The sequence below is a fragment of the Lithobates pipiens genome, unplaced genomic scaffold, assembly GCF_037356315.1.
Source record: "Lithobates pipiens isolate NorthernLeopardFrog02 unplaced genomic scaffold, aLitPip1_a1.2 Scaffold_16, whole genome shotgun sequence".
Lineage (NCBI taxonomy): Eukaryota > Metazoa > Chordata > Amphibia > Anura > Ranidae > Lithobates > Lithobates pipiens.
This window is the reverse complement of record NW_027507748.1, coordinates 122,717,249-122,731,684: the sequence shown is the minus strand read 5'-3', so window position 1 is coordinate 122,731,684 and position 14,436 is coordinate 122,717,249. Positions and strand designations below refer to the sequence as shown.

The 14,436-nt window shown below is 41.3% G+C and overlaps 1 protein-coding gene across 2 annotated transcripts in view; it reads right to left on the bottom strand.

Annotated features, from left to right (window-relative positions):
- Positions 1-475: 475 nt before the first annotated feature.
- The window catches only part of PHF12 (PHD finger protein 12), a 109,305-nt gene continuing 95,344 nt past the window's right edge, over positions 476-14,436 (bottom strand). The window contains exons 13-16 of one of the 2 annotated variants that reach the window (XR_013274400.1): positions 8,622-8,704; positions 6,361-6,550; positions 6,108-6,246; positions 1,561-1,704 (exon numbers count right to left, since the gene is read on the bottom strand). Coding sequence is in view for 1 of the 2 variants with exons in the window: in XM_077480393.1 (XP_077336519.1) it covers positions 1,364-1,704; positions 6,108-6,246; positions 8,622-8,704 (563 nt within the window). In the remaining variant the exon portion in view is untranslated. Of the gene's footprint in view, positions 1,705-6,107; positions 6,247-6,360; positions 6,551-8,621; positions 8,705-14,436 lie in introns of both variants that reach the window. The other variant, XM_077480393.1, reaches the window with a different exon arrangement.

Genomic DNA, 14,436 nt, shown 5'->3' with positions numbered 1-14,436 from the left:
GTTAAATGGGGGATATGGGGTCGCGGAGTCGACCGGTAAACAGGCAGAACCTTCCCTTTTGGGTGAAGCAAAAGTATAACTTCTGCCAAAACACTTCTTGATTTGGTTAGATTGTGGAGGAGTTAACCAGGATCTCCACCGTCGGAATACAAGAGTGCAGAGGGGGAGATTCCAAAATTCACATTGATTGTGTGGATATCTGAATATATTTTTTAATCAAAACAGACAACCTCTGCTGGGTTTTATTTGCTGGCTGTATTCCTGCTGGGGAGATACCTTCACTTTCCATTTTAGCGTGGGAATACCTGTTGACAATAGAACAGATACAGTCTCCAGCTTGTTCTGTGCAGGATTAGCATACATACGTTTGCCTTCCATCAACTGCCTATAGGTGAATAAACGATGCTTTCTTTATTACTGAGGCAAAAACAATCTCGTTATAATAGTCAATATTAAAAAAAAGTTAAACACAAGCTCAGAAAGAATCAACTTTTTATATATATATGTATATATATACAGAATACAGGAAAAGGTTTGTAAAATCTAAAACAATACAATTATATTTACACTGAATCTAGCTTTTCCAACCTCCTCAAGGAGAAGTGGCAGTATTACATTAAAAAAAAAAAAAAAAAAAAAAGAAAAAAAAGGGGGAGGGACAAATATGTATACAACAAAATGTTTTGTTACAACAGACAGGAGCCAAAAGGCATCACACGCGGCACTGTATACATTTTAAAATTTTTTAAAAATGAACAGGGCAAAAAAAGGGCAGCCGTCTGTGTATATACAAAACTTTGAATGTGGTTCTCGAAGCTTGGAGGGAGGTAACCTTTATTGCAGTTGTGGTCATGAGAAAGGTTCTACGGTGGAACATTTGTAAAGGTAACAAAATGAGGAAAATATTTCATGGAAGAAAAAAAAAAAAAAAAAAAAAAAAGTTTTACTATATAAAATTGTCACTTGCACAAAATAGATGAGTTTGTGTCCTATTAATTTACAGCGGCATGATGAAAAAAAATCCTATTTGTTTTAAATTTTCTGGTCTCTAGATTTTAGAGCGTCGAGGTAAGTTCACAACAGGGGAGGGTGGTTCGAGTTTTACAATAAAAAAAAAAAAAATATATATATTTATATATATTTATAATATATGAAATGTATGATAGAAATATATGTGCAAATGCCCCTAAAAACTGAGCAAAGTAGAGAGGAAAAAGGGTGAAGTTTCTTCATATCATGCAAATGTGCAAACTTTTTCTGGCCAAAAACAGGGTCTTGGGAGGCTGCCTCATATGGTCGCTCTGACAAGTGTGTCCTTTTATAGAAGTGTCCTACATCCCTTAAGAGATTTGATGCTTGGCTCCTAAGGGACAGAGTTGGATCGTAAAACAGGCACCTGGTGAGGCGACTTTAGAGGCAGCTTTTCTTCTAAGTCCAGGTCTTGTGCTAAGGCATCACTTTCTCCTTTCGGCTGCCTTGTTGCAAACTCTGTGATAGAGAAGAGAAATTGGATGCAGCCCAATTTAATGTAGCTACCGTGGTGTAGAAGAGCTGTGCCTTCCCAGCCTGCTCCACTTCCTCCAATAAGACTAGAGCTGCTGGCCTTGCAGTTACACGGCTGTGCATGGGGACCTTGTCCCTGAGAGCTCATGACAACCTCTTCTTTAACAGGTTCCGGCTCTGGATTTTGGCTCTTACGGCGCTCTGGGTTGGAAAAACAAACAAAACAAGTATATTAATAGAAGTTTCAGTTCTCTGCAGAATCTAGATTTTAGCAGAACTGGCTGCAATGTCTTACCATACCCTCAGCTTGAATCTGCACAATTCAAACTGGGCATATTATTATACAGGATTTTTATACCACCAACAGTTTGCACAGCACTCAATTAGATGGCATTAACGTAAATGAAAAGTAGCATACGAAAGCCATCAGTAGGTCTAAAATGTATAAGAAAAGCTTTTTGTTAAAATTGTAACTGCATCTCCAAACCTCCTTTTCAATTACCGGTCGGTGGATTGCCAACTTTTAGAGTGACTACACTAACAGTGGAGATAGAAAGATAGTAGGGGGTGGAACATAAGTTTAACAGAAAAAGATTTGCACAATTTCAACATTCTGCGTTTTTGATCTATTGTTTCTACAATGCGGAGTGTTGAACCCATGCAATACAAATGCACTAAGCAGATTAATCTAGAAACAGTAATACTAGCAATAAAAAACTACAATATGTCAATGCTGTGTACAGGTTAGAAACAACTGCATAGTTAACACTGTAGCACTAACATGGAACGAAATCTGGTGAGTCAAGCAGAAAAATTGAATATGACCCTCCAATGTTCAAGAAAAGATGGTTTCGCCTGGGATCGCAGCACAGGTCTTTTTGTAAGGCCTTGTTCACGAGGTGTACTACGGTGTACACCCATGCAAGGCCATGTTTAACCGCAGGTGTTTAGTGCAACCTCAAGTGGAAGAAAAATGATAAATGGTTTTCAACATTTTTACAAATATGTGTGGCGTGCATTTGTATTCAGCCAAGTCATTTTGTAGAACCACCTTTTTGATGCAATTACAGTAGCAAGTCTTTTTGGCAGCTGTCTCTACCAACTTTGCACATAGTGTGACATTTTTACCCATTCTTAGCATAATAGCATAAGCTTTGTCAGATTGAATGGAGATCATCTGAACAGCAATTTACAAGTCTTGCCACAGATTCTCAATTAGATTTAGGTCTGGACGTTGACTGGGCCACTCTAACACATTAATATGATTTTATCTAAAGCATTCCATTGTAGCTCTGGCTGTATATTTTGGGTGGTCATCCTGCCTGAAGGTGAACCTCAGTCTCCAGTCTTTTGCAGACTAAAAGGTTCTCTTCTAAAATATGCCCACCAGGTTTCATGGGGGGGGGGCGTGTGTTCAGGGTTTGCTTTTAGGCAAAAAGTTAAATTTTGGTCTCATCTGACCAGAGCACCTTCTTACACTTTTGCTGTGTCCCCCTCATGGCTTCTCACAAACTGCAAATGGGATCTTATGGCTTTCTTCTTGCCACTTCCATAAAGGCCAGATCTGTGGAGTGCACGACTAATACTTGTCCTGTGGACAGATTCTCCCACCCGAGCTGTGGATCTGCAGCTCCAAAGTTACCATGGACCTCTTGGCTGCTTCTCTGATTAATACTCTTCTTGCCCTGCTTGTCAGTTTAGGTGGACGGCCATGTCTTGTAGGTTTGCAGTTGTGCCATACTCTTTCCATTTTCAGATGGATTGAACAGTACTTCGTGAAATGTTCAAAGTGTGGTATTTATTTTTTAATAACCTAACCCTGCTTTAAACTTCTCCACAACGTTATCCCTGACCTGTCTGGTGTGTTCCTTGACTTTCATGATGCTGTATATTCACCAATGTTCTCTAAAAAAAAAAAAAAAAAAAAAAAACCTCTGAGGGCTTCAGAACAGATGTATTTATACTGAGATTAAATTACACACAGGTGGACTCCATATTCGAATTAGGTAACGTCTGAAGGCAATTGTTACACTAGATTTTAGTTAGGGGTATCAGAGTAAAAGGGGGCCAAACACAAATGCAAACCACACTTTTCAGATATTTGTAAAAAAAAAAAAAAAAAAACCCATTTATTATTTTCCTTCCACTTCACAATTATGTGCCACTTTATGTTGGTCTATCACATAAAATCCCAATACAATACTTGGAAATTTTGTCATGTTACAACCAAAAAAGTACAAGGGGTATGAACACTTATTCAAGGCACTGTAGGCAAGTGCCCCCCCAAACTCACTGTTAGCAGGCCAAATATTACAATATACATTTTTCCATTCAACTAGCGGGTTGGAGGGGATTTCCCCAGCCACACATTCAAGGTGGATGGTGGAATCACTACTGCAGGGCTATTGGGTTCTGCAACCAGGGATCATCTGGGAAAAACCCGACAGGCTGGTATGTGCACAAGTCGATAAATAGATCAACTTGTGTATCACCAGCTAAGGTAGCCCAGACATGGATCGTAATTTGCCCAGTCCTTGCTGAACTGGTCGAATGTCGATCCATGTATGGCTGGCTTCATCGTTTGGGGTCGTGCAGCCGGAATGCTGCCAAATTGTGAGGAGTGGCTGTGTAACCACTGTGTCCCAACTAACATGAAAGGTACTGCCTGTACAAGGATGCACAGAAGACCTATGCATCCCTGTGGGATGTAGATCTCAGATCCCCCTGAGGAAGACACATAAGCCCTGTGTCAGCACATGTAGGGGAGGGGCCAGGACAGTGGAGGCGCTCGGATACATGCCTATACAAGCTGCTAACATACAATGGGGGCGCGTGAGTGAAGTTACCCTCTTCTGATCAGGATCACCACCACTAGAGTCACCTTTTGGACATCAATACGTATAATACTCCAATTTGCACTTGTCTCTGTGGATTGATGTAAATTGGGAGAACGATTTTTTATTTTTCTTAACACTTGATATTAAGGAATACTACATTCTTTTCACTGTAAGCTTGCACGTTACACACAATTTTTTTTTATATTCATAGTTACGTTTTTTTTTAGCAATACTGATTTTCATTGTTTATGGCACCAGTTATGCATTTGTAAGTTTCAGTATCACACAGCGCTGCATTTTTTTGTATATACGTTTTTACAGATTATGGGATTGTGATCAATGCTTAGCAGCTGTGAATTTCCACTTTGTTTGATAGGAATTGTTATACCAAACCTGACGCTAGGTTGTAACTTCAAGTTACTTTATACCCGACGCTGCTTGCAGTCTCAGGTGGCTCTAGAGTAGCTTGCAAGATTTATATATTTTGTATGCTGTAATATGCCATGTGTGAATGAGACCTAAGGGCCAAATAACTGCAGATACTTACCACAATGCAACCAAAGTACCTAATGACATCATGAAACTAGTTTGCCAACATTTTTTTTTTTTTTTTTTTAAACAAACTCTGCTACTGGCGTAAAGCTGAAATCCCACAACGCATTTTAGGCACACAGTACATATTCATTAGTTCATCATTAGATAGTATCAGCCTCCTGCAAGCTGCACAGCAAAGCTCTGACTGGGAGAGCAAGAAGCAGCACAAGGAGCCAGTCCATTGCGCTGCAATGCTCACGTGCCAGCAAGAACATTCCCCACACAATCGTAAATGTATGCTCTCACAATGTCTGGTGGCTCCCCTGGCACTTGAAATGATTTACCATCAAAATACTTGGATGCTGCTGCTCCAATGCACATGGTAACCAGCATGCAAACCACCAAGCAGAAATTGCTTAGTGCCACGTGTCTTCACCCCTACACATTTCATCACTAGAGCATCAGGAGGCATCCAGCATTGCGCAATGAGATCTATTTGCTTCCTTTCTCCTGTGCGTGGATAATTGCGAGTCTGTGGATGGTAATTTACCTCAGGAAGCTGACCAGCAGATATTAAGCGCAATTTGCCCTACCTCAGTATATAGTCAGGTGGTCAACAACTTGCCGTGAGTTTGGTCCTAGAAGGGCAAAGAGCGGTGACAGGAATAGGCTCTTTAAGTTCAAGAATTGAAGCACTTTACTTAAAGTACTTTGCACTATTATGGACTGTTAGCACGAATTGTGGTACTAGATATATTGTATAGAGTACAGAGCGTAGAGGGCAGCACAGCCATCGATTGGTCATTTCATAAGTTGAGATCGCACAACGGAAATAGCAGTGTTCCAAGTAGTATTAATTATTTCATTCAACACACTGATATCTAGCACATGGTTTGAAATAAGGCAGCTATTGCATAATTTATAACCAATTCTAAAAAACTTTATAAGCCTTTACTCTTGCAAAAAGATTTTAACAGTAAAAACACTATTTTTTTTCTTTTTCAAGGAGGTATTATAGATAGAATTCACTGATCAAAAGGAAATCCCAAATCTGGTATTGATGGACCAAAATGACAAAATTACATGCACTAGTCAGCAAATTGAAAAACTAAAAACACACTAAAAAAGATATGGACCAATTTTTACACACCATTGATATGTGCACATTATACCAATTGAATTGTAGGCAAAAAAATAAAAATAAAAATAAAAATACTTTATGTGACAACTTACTTATAACGTTCTGCACTTTGGCAACAATACTACTGGGAGGGGTAGGGAGGATTTTCTCAGAGAAATCACAGGAATAGAGGACATTGTCAACAGTCGTACCATGTTCACTGTAATTCAGCAGCTCATAATGCTTTGTGTTCTGCAAGTAAGGAATGCAAAGAGAAAAGAGGTTAGCGTCATATCATTTCCAATTACTTTGTACAACAAAACCTTGTTTGAAATAAAAAGCTAGTTCCCCGACTCTCATGCTGACCTTCTGGCTCCATGAATATCGGTGTCCCTGAGCCAGAATCACTATGCAGATCAGGAGTTCTGACTTTACTCTGATTTCCCCTGCTGCATGCTTTTTGCAAGATGGCACCAAGACTAGAGTCATTCAGGCAATGAGCACTAGAGGAGGATGTCCACAATACCAGGCTCATTTTTTCCTCGGGATTCATTTTCTAGAACAAACACATGTATAAAATATTCAGAAAACAGGAGCTGTGTGGCCCCAGACATAATGAAAGCTTGTAGTACCACCATTTTAGATCATTGTGGAATCCCCCAGGGCAGCAAACGCACAAAGCACTTGGTCCCATTTTGATGTCCAATATGGTTGCTGAGGAAGCACTGTCTGCATATCCAACAAGCACCCAGTACATTCCTGATCAAGCCGTTTAAATGAAAAATGGATACACTGTTGCCTGAGAACACAGGTTATTGATATAGAGAATATATATATATATATATATATATATATATATATATATATATATATATATATATATATATATATATATATATATATATATATATATATATATATATATATATATATATATAACCCTGGAATTATGACAGCAGGTTAATATGCATTATCTTGACAGTACAGGACATAGAATCTTAAAACATGGGTTATATGCGGCTACCTTCAAAGTGATTTGACACTGGCAAAAGCTTTGCTGGAAAATCACCCCCAGCATTCCAATATAACCCCACCCACTCTGTCGGGCTTCAGTTGTTTTTAGAAAGCAGTAAGGAGATCACAGAAAAGTAGAGGGACCTGTGCTCTGTACTGTGCTCCAAAAATCTATAGGAATGTAAAAAATTTCTATTATCCTTTAATTGTACAGTAAAGGACACAGGAACAGATCCTCAATGCAAGGGAGGTCCCCAAGCAATAAATCAAGGGATTGGGAAACTGCCAAGACTGCAGCAACAGGCTTACAGTTAGAAAAAGGAGGGTCAATGGACCCAAACAGCAGAAACACCTTTTAGTTGTAGCAGAGATTACCAGAAGCTCAAACAACCAACTATCAAGATTTTTTTTTCTTAAATGAATAAAAACAGACAGTGGACCAACAATCCTTGAGAAGGACCTATGCTAGATAAAGACCCTCAACCTCTAAAGTGAATGGGTTGCAGGTAGAGACAGGGATTGTTTCCCAAGAGGCTAAGCCCTAAAGAATGAAATCCCATAGAGACTGCCTAGTGAGAAAAGCAAAAGGGGTCAGTTGGCAGGTAGCCATATAACAGTCCTGACACCAACCACAAGTCATTTGGTATGTCAGTCCTAAAGGCAGAGCAGAGGCAGAAAGAATGACATTCCCACAGATGATTTAAAAAAAAAAAATAATAAAAAATAAATAAATAAAAGACTGCCAGTGAAGGATGGGTTCCCTGATACTTTGTAAGGAGGGGGCCCCACTAGGTAGAACACAGGCAGTTTGACAGGCAAGAGTCATGTGCCATGCATACTACAACACACCCCTGGGCTGATCCTCTAGCTTCAGGGTGGTGCTGGCCTCATCAATAAGAGCCAAAACAGATTCATTAAACTTGGGAGTAAATGCAGGATTAAACTCGGAGTAAGCACATCCAATAAAAATGTGAGTGAACCTCTGCAGATGATGGCTCAGTAGCCACTGAGACCCCATACACACTATTAGATTTACTGCAGATTTTTGTTTTCATATTTACCAAAACCTTAAGAGTTTCAATTTGTATGCAATCAGGCAGACATAAATCAGCAGAAAATCTAATAGTGTGCATGGGGCTTAAGGCTGCAAGTACAGAATCTTCTGGTGAGGCAAATTGGCTCAAAAAGTAACGAAACAAAGCAAAAAAATTAAAATAAAATAAAAACACACACCCAAAACCAAGAGGGCAAAGGACGCAGTTACAACAGATGTAACCAAGGATAAACTAACAGCAAAAGGACAGCATGACTTTATGCTGAAGATGTCAGCACCATCAGTAGACATACTACAAGTAGCCCCTTTAGTGGAAAGTGAGCTGGAAGCACCAGAACAGTGGGGCTAGGAGGGGTTAATAGCCTTAGCTGCCCTTATTGTCAATCAAAAAATTATTTTTTGACAAGCCTCATGTAGGTGGCAGTATAACCCAAAGGATTACAGCTCCCTGTGCCACCTAATGACAAAAAACAAACAAAACAAACAAACAAAAACAGACATTTAATTACACAGGCTGGATACATTAAAATACGCCATTTTAAAATTGAATCACACTTACTTCATCATAAAATATGCAGGCGTGCTTTCCAGATACGTAGTTGCAGTGACCATAGTTTGTAAGGCACACGTCCATGTCTGCCCCTGCAGTATGAAGGAGAAACACACTGAACAGACTTTCACTGTAATGGAGCTTTATTTGCACATTTTTTTCAGACAGTGCTCTATTAAACAGGTCAGAATGTATCTGAAGCAACACTGATATACAGAAAACACTGCATTTTTCCAATTTCTGAGCATTACAAATTGTCTACACCCAGTTTGTCATTGTCAAAACAGCATACCAACTAATGAAAGTGATGCAAACCAATGGGATTGGGGAAAAAAAAAAAGTCCCTTTTAGACCCCTTTTCACACTGCTTTTTACAGGCGCTACAGCGCTAAAAATGGCACCTGAAAAAAGCGGCTCTACTCCAGTGTGAAAGCCTGAGGACTTTCACACTCGAGCGGTGCACTGGCAGGATGTCAGAAAAAGTCCTGCCAGGAACTTCTTTGGAGCGGTGAACTCGCCACTCCTCCACATTGAAATTGCAATACCGCCGGCAAAACGCCGATCCGGCGGTGTTTTGCGGGTGGATGTAACCCCTTTCCCACCCAACTAGCAGCCGAATAGAGCCGCTAAAATGACGGTAAAGTGGCGATAAAAATAGCGCCGCTTTACCACAGACGCCCCCCGCGGCTCGATGTGAAAGGGCTCTTACAGATGTTTATGGCAACACAAACTCTAAAGCCGCGTACACACGGGCGGACTGTATGGCCAACTTAGTCCGTCAGACAATCCGACGGACAGTCCGTCCTACTTTCGAATGAACGGACTTGACCACACACGATGAACAAACAGTCCGTCGAAAGCTTGCGCGATGACGTGTACAGCACGTACGACGGGACTAGAAATAGGACGTCCAATACACTGCAATGCAACCTTTCGCCGTGTAAATCCTTTCTGAGCATGCGCCATACTTAGTCCGTCGAACTAGCCTACTCACGAGCGGACTGTCCGCTGAAACCAAAGTTGGACGGACAATATTACGGAAATTCCGAAATACTTAGTCCGCCAGACTGCACGCTGAAAAAGTCAGCTGAAGCCCACACACGAGCGGACTGTCCGCTGAAATGTGTTTCGACGGACTAAGTTGGCCAGACAGTCCGCCCGTGTGTACACGGCTTAAGAGTCTGAAATACTTTATAGAGACACCCTATAGGGCCTACTATATAGCAGTATTTAATGCAGTTTCTTAACTCCAGTCCTCAAGGCACCCCAATAGGTCATGTTTTCCCTCAGATGAAAACGGCTGTGGTAATTACTAAGGCAGTGAAAACTGATCAAATCATCTGTGCAAAATAATGGAAAGCCTTAAAACGACCTGTATGGGCACCTTGAGGACTGCTCAAGTACCCCCAAGAGACCATGATTTGAGAGTCTTCTTAACTTAAATAAGAGGTCCACCCACCACCAAAAATTAAAAGCCAGCAGCTACACACATACCATAGCTGTGGACTTTTAATAATTGGACACTTGCCTGTCCTGGAGTCCAGCGATGCTGGCACCGCAGCAGATGTTTCCATCAGCTGTTGGGTCCTGCTGCCGCCATTGCGGGTAAGGGAATTCGGCAGTGTAGCATTACTGCGCTCTGCTACAGGCCCAGTGACAGGGGAAGGAAGGAGTCGAGGTGTGACGTAATTTGCCCCTCCCTGTACTCCCGAAGTGGAGCTTCAAGCCTAATGCACACTAGTAGTTTTATTTTTTGTTCAACCCAGCAGGCCGGAACAAAAAAAAAAAAAAATCTGACAGCTCAGGAGGAGCCAAGTTAACAGATTTAAAGCCTATTACCACTTTTGCAGTACACTTGAGAAAACACACACACTATATGTATGTGTGTGTATACATGTGTGTGTATACATGTGTGTGTATACATGTGTGTGTATACATGTGTGTGTATACATGTGTGTGCAGTCCCTTGCGAAAGTATTCGGCCCCCTTGAACTTTTCAACCTTTTGCCACATTTCAGGCTTCAAACATAAAGATATAAAATTTTTATTTTTTGTGAAGAATCACCAACAAGTGGGACACAATTGTGAAGTGGAACGAAATCTATTGGATTTTTGAAACTTTAACTAATAAAAAAAATGAAAAGTGGGGCGTGCAAAATTATTCGGCCCCCTTTCGTTAATACTTTGTAGAGCCACCTTTTGCTGCAATTACAGCTGCAAGTCGCTTGGGGTATGTCTATCAGTTTTGCACATCGAGAGACTGAAATTCTTGCCCATTCTTCCTTGCAAAACAGCTCGCACTCAGTGAGGTTGGATGGAGAGCGTTTGTGAACAGCAGTTTTCAGCTCTTTCCACAGATTCTTGATTGGATTCAGGTCTGGACTTTGACTTGGCCATTCTAACACCTGGATACGTTTATTTGTGAACCATTCCTTTGTTTGGGATCATCGTCTTGGAAGATAAATCTCCGTCCCAGTTTCAGGTCTTTTGCAGACTCCAACAGGTTTTCATTCAGAATGGTCCTGTATTTGGCTGCATCCATCTTCCCCTCAATTTTTACCATCTTCCCTGTCCCTGCTGAAGAAAAGCAGGCCCAAACCATGATGCTGCCACCACCATGTTTGACAGTGGGGATGGGGTGTTGAGGGTGATGAGCTGTGTTTCTTTTTTACGCCAAACATATCGTTTTGCATTGTGGGCAAAAAGTTAGATTTTGGTTTCATCTGACCAGAGCACCTTCTTCCACATGTTTGGTGTGTCTCCCAGGTGGCTTGTGGCAAACTTTAGACTAAACTTTTTATGGATATCTTTGAGAAATGGCTTTCTTCTTGCCACTCTTCCATAAAGGCCAGATTTGTGCAGTGTACGACTGATTGTTGCCCTATGGACAGACTCTCCCACCTCAGCTGTAGTTCTCTGCAGTTCATCCAGAGTGATCATGGGCCTCTTGGCTGCATCTCTGATCAGTCTTCTTGTCTGAGCTGAAAGTTTAGAGGGACGGCCAGGTCTTAGTAGATTTGCAGTGGTCTGATACGCCTTCCATTTCAAAATGATCGCTTGCACAGTGCTCCTTAGGATGTTTAAAGCTTGGGAAATCTTTTTGTATCCAAATCCGGCATTAAACTTCGCCACAACAGTATTACGGACCTGCCTGGTGTGTTCCTTGGTCTTCATGATGCTCTCTGCGCTTTCAACAGAACCCTGAGACTATCACAGAGCAGGTGCATTTATACTGAGACTTGATTACACACAGGTGGATTCCATTTATCACCATCATTCATTTAGGACAACATTGGATCATTCAGAGATCCTCGCTGAACTTCTGGAGTGAGTTTGCTGCACTCAAAGTAAAGGGGCCGAATAATTTTGCACGCACCACTTTTCAGTTTTTTATTTGCTAAAAAAGTTTAAATTATCCAATAGATTTCGTTCCACTTCACAATTGTGTCCCACTTGTTGGTGATTCTTCACAAAAAATTTAAATTTTATATCTTTATGTTTGAAGCCTGAAATGTGGCAAAAGGTACTTTCGCAAGTAAGTGTGTGTAAGTGTGTGTGTGTGTGTAAGTGTGTGTGTGTGTGTAAGTGTGTGTGTGTGTGTGTAAGTGTGTGTGTGTGTGTGTGTAAGTGTGTGTGTGTGTGTGTAAGTGTGTGTGTGTGTGTGTAAGTGTGTGTGTGTGTGTGTGTAAGTGTGTGTAAGTGTGTGTGTGTGTGTAAGTGTGTGTGTGTGTGTGTGTAAGTGTGTAAGTGTGTGTGTAAGTGTGTGTGTAAGTGTGTAAGTGTGTGTGTGTGTGTAAGTGTGTGTGTGTGTGTGTGTGTGTAAGTGTGTGTGTGTAAGTGTGTGTGTGTGTAAGTGTGTGTGTGTGTAAGTGTGTGTGTGTGTAAGTGTGTGTGTGTGTAAGTGTGTGTGTGTGTAAGTGTGTGTGTGTAAGTGTGTGTGTGTGTGTGTAAGTGTGTGTGTGTGTGTGTAAGTGTGTGTGTGTGTGTGTAAGTGTGTGTGTGTAAGTGTGTGTGTGTGTAAGTGTAAGTGTGTGTGTGTGTGTACGCACTGTCAACATTAACACATGCCTAAAGATTTTAACGCACGTGTCTTAAATTTTAAAGGTTTCTCAAGAGAAGGCGTCGTAGCTGACTGCAAGGTAGTAGGACAGTACAGACACAGTGAATTATGGCAAACAGACCTGCCCGATCCCCTCAAAGAAAACTAGTATGATTTTTTTTTTCCCTGCTGGAGGGTCCAGAATGGAGCATTTAACCACTTCAGCCCCGGACCATTTTGCTGGTCAAAGACCAGACCACTTTATGCGATTCGGCACTGCGTTGCTAATAAATACTCCCCAAAAATATCTAAAAAATATCAGTTTAGGCAGATTCATATTTTTCTACATATTTCTGGTTAAAAAAAATAAAAATAATAAAAAATAAAAAAACATCGCAATAAGAGATTATTAATTGGTATGCGCAAAAGTTATAGTGTTTACAAAATAGGGGATAGATTTATGGCATTTTTATAAAAAAAATTTTTTCTCTAGTAATGGCGGCGATCAGCGATTTTTATTGTAACTGCGACATTATGGTGGATACATTGGACATTTGACACATTTTTGGGACCATTGTCATTTATACAGCAATCACTGCTATATAAATGCAGTGATTCCTGTGTAAATGACACTGGCAGTGAAGGGGTTAACCAGTGAGTGGCAGTGTAGGGGTTAAGTGTTGCTAGGGGTGTGTTACTGTGGGGGGCTGGGCTTTCATTTAGTGAACACTGATCTCTGCTCCAATCACATGGAGTAGAGATCAGCGTCACTAGTTGCTAGGCAGAATGGGGAAATGCGGTTTACAGCGGCATTTCTCCATTCAGCCGCCCCGCGAGATGATCGCGGGTATACCCGCGGCAATCGAGTCCGCGGGACCCACGACCAGACTCATGTGGGTCTCAACCGGCACGCGAGCGCGATGGCAGGGCGGCATTAAAGATTGGACGTACCTGTATGCCAATATGCCTGCGCCATTCTGCCGACGTACATCAGCGTGTGCCGGTCAGGAACCGGTTAAAAAAGCTAAAAAAAAAAAGTTTTTGTTTTTTTAAAGTTATGTTATGTGAAGGGGCACCTGTAATATATAGATGTTAGAGCTGCACAATTCTAGCGAAAGTGAGAACAATTTTTTTACACTTCTAGAAGTTCACGATTTTTGCGGCATAACATCTTTCACATTATACAAAAAAAAAAAAAATAGGATTTTTAAAACGGCTTACCTGTAAAAGCCTTTGCTTTGAGGTACAACACGGGGCACAGAGCCACAGTACTTACTATGTGGGTTTAATAGGCCACCTTCAGGTGCTGGGCACTGGCACGCCCTAAATTAAAAAGTGCCCTCCCTATATAACCCCCCCCCCCCCCCCCCCCACTGGTGGGAGTAACTGTTTTGAAGCAAAGCAATACACGTGTATATCATAGAAGGGAGGAACCTCTGTGTCCCGTGACGTACCTCAAAGAAAAGGACTTTACAGGTAAGCCGTTTTAGAAATCCTATTCTCTTATCGTACATCACAGGACAGAGTAATAGTAGTTACTATGTGGGATGTCCCATAGTAATGCCAACTGAAGGGAGGGAGACAAAAGTAGTGCACCAAGAGACCAGAGAACTCGTACTGCAGTACACTGTACCGAAAAGTGCTATCCTCATGACCTCTCACATCTACTTGATAGAATTTGGTAAATGTGTGGACTGAAGACAAAAGTTGGGGCCTTGCAGATCTGAGCCAAGAAGGCTTGATGATGTACTGCCCAAGAAGCACTAACAGCCCTGGTGGAGTGCG